General features: G+C 35.0%; 1 protein-coding gene and 1 long non-coding RNA gene across 2 annotated transcripts in view; both read left to right on the forward strand.

The window, feature by feature from the left end:
* The window catches only part of LOC107714277 (hyccin-like), a 26,013-nt gene extending 21,848 nt beyond the window's left edge, over positions 1–4,165 (forward strand). The window contains exon 6 of the mRNA XM_016520091.1: positions 2,732–4,165. Within this exon, the coding sequence (XP_016375577.1) occupies positions 2,732–3,231 (500 nt within the window). The 3' untranslated portion in view covers positions 3,232–4,165. The remainder of the gene's footprint in view (positions 1–2,731) is intronic.
* A 352-nt stretch (positions 4,166–4,517) lies between these two features.
* LOC107714288 (uncharacterized) overlaps positions 4,518–7,116 on the forward strand; it is a 6,692-nt gene continuing 4,093 nt past the window's right edge. The window contains exon 1 of the long non-coding RNA XR_001636973.1: positions 4,518–4,739. This is a non-coding gene — a long non-coding RNA (uncharacterized LOC107714288). The remainder of the gene's footprint in view (positions 4,740–7,116) is intronic.

Consider the following 7,116-nt stretch of genomic DNA (forward strand, 5'->3'; position numbering starts at 1 on the left):
ATTATTATTATTATATGTTGTAATTATAATTACATTTAATTATAATTATTATTTATTTGTTATTTATTTTACTTAGGGACAAATCAAAATATTTGATTACATATTACTATATTATCATTTTATTATAAAAGCACTATTTATATATTTTGTTTATAGTAATTTTATAATAATTATTATACGTTGTAATTAGATTATAATTATTATTTAAATAATTTTTTTTTTTACTTTGGGGAAAATCGAAATGTTTTATTGTGGTGATCGACATTATATCAGTAATGTGGTGGATAGAGCTTCTCTTCCTGCACCGATGTTATTAACAGTGTCCAGAAATCATCAGCTCAACTCTGTGAAGGACCCTGGACTCACGTCTGTTCCTGTCGCATTCGACAACTCACTCCATCCTTCTGTTTTCTTCCGTTCCTTCACATTAACTCACAGCTAAGCGGTTATGGAGATGAGCTGCGCTGTGAAAAGCCATTTACGAAACCTCCTTTCCTGACACTTCTCCGCTGGGTTGCCAAGGGAAACGACTTCCCTTTAGACGAGACAGACTGACAGGAAGTGATGCGTCTGATAACCAATATTAAGTGTGCATGAACTAGTCCACAAATGCTGCCCATTACTAATACGGTTGGCATATATTATGCATCTCATCTGAACTTCCTGTCAGTCTGTATTTCTCTTCTAGTTTGAGCTTCTGGTTCGTTGCATAACTCCTTCCTCTTCCCTACAAACATCCCAACAGCTTGCTCTGCTTTCACACGGTCCTTTATTTCCCTGAAACGCTCTTACAGTAGAGTTTGAGGTCTGGTGTTGGTGTATCTTCATCTGTCTGACCTGCTGATGCTATTAAATATGATTTTGTTGCATTGGTGAAGAAGCATTTTCTGGAAACAGTCATGTAAATTTCTACATCCCTGATTGTGAAATCGGCTGCTTGTTAACAAAACAAAAATAAATGCAATTAAAAATGAATGCAAAATTAATCTTATTAGGTGAATCTCACAAAAAACTTTTTTTTTTTTTTGTGTGTGTGTGTATAATTGTGTATAAAAAGTGCATAATTAAGCAAATTTCCCCCGAAATCACATTACTATAATATTTTAATGTGGAGAAAGTAGAATAAGTGCTAATAATAGTAGTATTTGTTATAGTAATTTTAATACGTTTTTTGACCTTTTATTTTCATTATTGTATTACAGTTTTATAATTACATTAAGATTGAGTTTTTCACTTTACAACTGGGATTCCCAAACGTTTTTGTCAGCCAAACCCCTTTGATGTAAAATATATGCTAAAATATTAAATCCCGCTGAGATTAAAATGTAATATTTCAATAATTTAATGCACGTTCACAGTTCTCTGATGACAGTTAATGATCACATGACATGCAAACAAACCAATACAATACTGAATCTATTTTAGTGCTTGTTTTTGTTTTAAAAGTATGTATTATTTTACTTTTACATTTTTATAATTAATTTAATTAAATTCCCAGTTTGGGAAACCCTGCGTTACAGTAATGTGAATTTGAGGGGAAAATGCACTTAATTGTGGATATAAAAAAAAAAGCAATCAGAAGAAAATAAGCTTAATTTTTTCTATTAAAATTATAATTTTCATACATTTTTCTTTCCGATTTTTGTGGTGAAATACTGTATGACCTAGAGATTTCTTTGTAAGATTCAGCCTGTAATGTAATAATACTATAAAATATATCACATAAAAATATACCTTAAATGTCAGTGTTTTAATTATCCAGGAAGGTTTTTTTTTTTTTTTGGACACTTGATTACTAAACCGGAGTGCAAAATTTGATACCAACAAGGTTTTTTTTTTATTTTTATTTTTTTATTAATTAGTTAAAAAAAAATATTATTATTATTTTATTTAAATTTTTTTTGTGGTGAAATATGACCTGGATATTTCTTTGTGAGATTGAACCTATAACAATAATAATAATAATAATAATAATAATACATGCACTACCAGTCAAACGTTTGGAATAATAAAATGTTTTGTAATGCTTTTGAAAGAAGTCTCTTCTTGCTCACCAAGTCTGCATTTATTTGATCAAAAATACAGTAAAAACTGTAAAATTGTGAAATATTATTAGAATTTAAAAGTAGCTGTTTTCTATGTGAATATCTGTTAAACTGTAATTTATTTCTGTGATGCGCAGCTGTATTTTCAGCATCATTACTCCAGTCTTCAGTGTCACATGATCTTCAGAAATCATTCTAATATGCTGATTTGCTGCTCAAGAAAACAATTGTGCTGATGAATATTTTTTAGCAAACTGATATATTTTATTTTTCAGGATTCTTTGATGAATGGAAGGTTCAAAAGAACAGCATCTATTTGAAATAGAATCTTTTGTAACATTATAAATGTCTTTACTGCCACATTAAATCAATTTAATTTTTTGTAAAAAAATAAAAATAAATTGTCCACAAAAATATATAGAATGATTTCTGAAGATCATGTGACACTGAAGACTGGAGTAATGATGCTGAAAATACAGCTTTGATCACAGAAATAAATTACATTTTAACAGATATTCACATAGAAAACAGCTATTTTAAATAATAAAAATATTTCACAATTTTACTGTTTTTGCTGTATTTCTGATCAAATAAATGCAGCCTCTGTGAGCAGAAGAGACTCTTTCAAAAACATTAAAAACTCCACAGCTCTGAGCCGTTCTTCTCTCTCTCTCTCTCCGCCGCAGATGCAGTGGATTTGGGTTCCCCGGATGAGCTGACGGAGATCGCCGAGGTGGACGAGGGCATCTGCACGCAGACGTCCACCACTCCGAGCATCGTCATCAGCAGCAGCGGCGGCGGCGGGAAACTGAGCGGGAAGGGCCTGCGCCGCCTGACGGGCCGCTCCAGCAAAGACAAGGACAAGGAAGCAGCCTCCAGCATGGATCAGCTGACACGCAAACAGCCCACCGTCCGTGCCATGAGCGAGAACCTGGAGCTGCTGTCACTCAAACGCCTGACGCTGACCGCCAGCCAATCAGTGCCCAAGAGCGGCTCGCTGAGTCTGTCACGCACCGCCAGCGCCGTCTTCTCACGCTCCTTCGAGCAGGTCAGCAACGTCCTCTCCTCCAATCACGTCGCAGAAGCGGACCACGGGGGCGTGGCTTATTTGGAACACCTAAGCCCCGCCCACCAGCCCCGGCAGCGCTCGCCCACCATCAGTATCCACGTGACCTCTGACCTGTGACCCTAAACAGAGACGCTCACTGCTGCCACCTGGTGGCAGGAAACTGCAGCACCTTACAGGAAGTCTGTTTTGTTTTTCCGTTCGGTCTTTTTGTTTCCGTCAGTCGTGATTGATTACCAAAGTCATGTATTTTTGAAGTGTTTTTAAAAGATCCTTGCGAAGTCAGATGTTGTGTATTTTTTATGACTATTCGAGTGACTCACGTGTGTGAAAACTGCAGTTTCTCTTCTCCGCGTATCCCAGCATGCACTGGGCTCGAACCGAAGCCATCCTTTCACCGTTTTCATGGGAATTTGTGTGCTTGGTTACAAACCCGAGTGGAAAATCCTGTGGAAATCAGACCAAAACAAGAGTCATTTTTCATGGTGTTTCTAAAGCAATATGGTTATTAATTGAATTGCTGTATGTGAGGCCATAAGAGATGCTTTGGCACATGAGGCGGGCGGGTTAGTATCGGTGGTTAAACTGGTAATAGTTAACCAGCTGCTGATGTGTCACTACAGCAGAGTGTGATTATAAGCCACAAATCATTTCTTGATTTAAAAATGAATCGGTGAATTGATTTTTCTTCTTTTATTGGTGCAGCACTGTGCTTTTGCACCAGTACTTGTCTGGTTTTATTGTTTTCTTTTTTAGGATGATGTTTTTGAAGACGTTTTCTGCTCATAATGGTTTGTGTTTTTAATTTGAAGTGGACCCTCAATAACCGTGCTCGTGTCTGTGCTCAGATCATTTGGAGAATGTGAATATTTTGTTGTGAATTGTAAATATTATTGTACTGAAGTCATTTTTTGCCTTTCGTCAAAAAAAAGTAACATGGTTACAGTCTCTGAAAATAAAGATTTCTATTTCAACGTGACTGGATTTTTAAATAGCAAGAAAACAATCTTTATTATTGTTTTACTGATTACCTTTTAATTTCAAAAACTCAATGCAGATCATTTTTTTTCTTTCTATTTAAAGAGTTTTGAGATTAAATCATTAAACTTTTGTCGTTAAACAATACTGACCTCTGAATTTATTTTATGGATTTATTATTTTATATTAAAATTAAAAGTCTTTGTTAATCAGGGGTTTGAGGACATAGTAATTCATTTAAATTTGTAGGGTAAAACATGCTTTTATTAATTAAGCAAAATAAAATAATACAATAAAATAAATAAATAAATAAGATAAAATAAAATAAAAATATTTTCCAGTTTGTCCACTGCTGGTGTCCTGAAGTCCCCTTTATGGCCACTAGATGTCAGCGTGGCGCTTTTTTTGCGACTGTCGCAAAGTTGTAGCCGCAGGAACGCCACCGCCGCACACTTCACGGCACACACGTGCTTCCTGCGCTCTTCCGTGCCCTTCATCGCTCCGCATCGCAGCCAGAGACTATCTTTGATCAAATCTGAGTGAAATGATGACCAAACTGAGCAAAGAGAGCAAGCAGCGGCTGCAGCAAGTGTTCCAGTGCGGCCAGTTCATCATCCGCTGGGGCTTCATCCCCACCGTGCTGTACCTGGGTCAGTGAAGCACACTCACCTGCATGATTACATGATTTACTGTCATTATCTGTGTTCATATGAGGCTGTGATGGGGTTTGGAAACATATATAGCGGCGGCACGACTGTTTTCAACATTGATAATACTCAGAAATGTTTCTCGAGCAGCAAATCAGCATATTACACTGATTTCTGAAGATCATGTGACACTGAAGACTGGAGTAATGATGCTGAAAATACAGCTTTAATCACAGAAATAAATTACATTTTAACAGATATTCACATAGAAAGCAGTTCTTTTAAATAGTAAAAATATTTTACTGTTTTTACTGTATTTTTGAACAAATAAATGCAGCCTCTGCGAGCAGAAGAAAAAAACATTTAAAAATCTTACTGTTCAAAAACTTATTCTGGAAGTGAACTAATCCTTTAAAGAGATAGTTCACCCAGAAATTAAAATTTGGAAGAATGTTGGTAACCAAACAGCTGATGGTAGCCATTGACTTCAATAGTTGGGGAAACAAATACTATGGAAGTCAATGGCTACCGGCAGACTTTCTTCCAGATGTCTTCTTTCGTGTTCAACAGAGGAAAGAAACTCATACAGGTTTGATGGATGAGTAAATGATGACAGGAGCTTTATTTTTGGGTGAACTGTCCCTTTAAGTAGTACTTTGAGAGGCTGTCCTGCGGGAAAGTCCATCGATCAAGCGTCAGTCTCTGCACCGAAGGCACCACAATCTTTGCCAAAATAGCCTGATATTTCAATGAATCCATGATGCCCTTCATACAGGCGAGATTTCAAAACAGCTCCATAACAGGACTGAAATCATGGAGATGGTGGTGTTCTTCTGCTCATTAAGCGTTGCCTTTTTTGCACCAGACATACAGCTGATATATGCATATTAAGAGCGATATATCAGGCAGGCCAATTAATCACCAGCTAATTTTGAGATGATCAGCTTTGGCCCTTTTTTTTAAATTTAGTAAATATGTGACTCTGAAGCACAAAAGCATTCTTAAGTCGCTGGGGTATATTTGTAGCAATAGCCAAAAATACATTGTATGGGTCAAAATTATAGATTTTTATTTTATGCCAAAAATCTTTAGGATATTAAGTAAAGATCATGGTCCATGAAGATATTTTGTAATTTTCATACCGTAAATATATCAAAACTTAATTTTTGATTAGTAATATGCATTGCTAAGAACTTCATTTGGACAACTTTAAAGATGATTTTCTCAATATTTTGAGTTTTTTGCACCCTCAGATTCCAGATTTTCAAATAGTTGTATCTCAGCCAAATATTGTTCTATCCTAACAAACCATACATCAATGGAAAGCTTATTTATTCATCTTTCAGATGATGTATACATCTCAATTTCAAAAAATTGACCCTTATGACTGGTTTTGTGGTCACATATTAGGTGTTGAAACTATGGAAGCCCGTTTCCGCCACTGAATAAAAAATAAAAACAGGTAATTGTGACTTTTTATCTTGCAATTCTTACTAGGACTGCACGATTAATCGAATGCGATTGTCATGCACATTTTGTTAGTAACGATCTCGATTCCATTTTGATTTATCGTGCAGCCCTAATTCTTACTTTTTTTCTCTGAGTTGTGAGATATGAACTTGCAATTAAGAAAAGTCAGAATTGTGGGATTTAAAGTCACAGTCACAAGAAATAAAGTCCAAATTGTGAGATTTTTTTCTCGTTTATAGCATGCAGCTGTGATTTATTTCACAGAATTGAGAGTTTATAGCATGCATCGATGCGAGCTATAAAGTACAGTTCTGAGGGGAAAAAGACAATTGCGAGTTTATATCTCACAATACTGACTATAACTCACATTTGCATACATGAATAAATTGCATATTGTATTATAAAGTCAGAATTGTGAGATAAAAACTGTTCTGTGATTCTGAGGAAAAAAAGTCGAGTTTATATCTTTAGAATAGCAACTTTGTTTCTCAAAATTGCGAGTTTAAATCTCGCATTTCTGACTTTATAGCATGCAATTCTGAGAAAAAGTCAGAATTGTGCCTGCCTCTGTATTTTTGGCATGATGGGAAACATTTAGAGACTAATGAGATGCAGAGGGAAGTTGTAGCTTTTTGTGTGTCTGTTACGCAGAAAAGCCCCAAGAGTCTAAACATGAACATTTCTGGAGGAAGACGACGACAGTGGAAAAGACAGACTGTTATAAAAATATCATGTATAATAAAATATATAAATATTATATATATGTGTGTATATATATAATACAACGTTACCATAAAAATATAATATATAGAAATATAATAAATACATATAAAGGTTATATATAATATGCAATTATTATAAAATATATAATGTAAATTTAATTTACATTTATAATATAAAGCTACTAGGC

The sequence above is a fragment of the Sinocyclocheilus rhinocerous genome, unplaced genomic scaffold, assembly GCF_001515625.1.
Source record: "Sinocyclocheilus rhinocerous isolate Xijiao unplaced genomic scaffold, SAMN03320098_v1.1 scaffold1230, whole genome shotgun sequence".
In the NCBI taxonomy this organism is placed as follows: Eukaryota; Metazoa; Chordata; class Actinopteri; order Cypriniformes; family Cyprinidae; genus Sinocyclocheilus; species Sinocyclocheilus rhinocerous.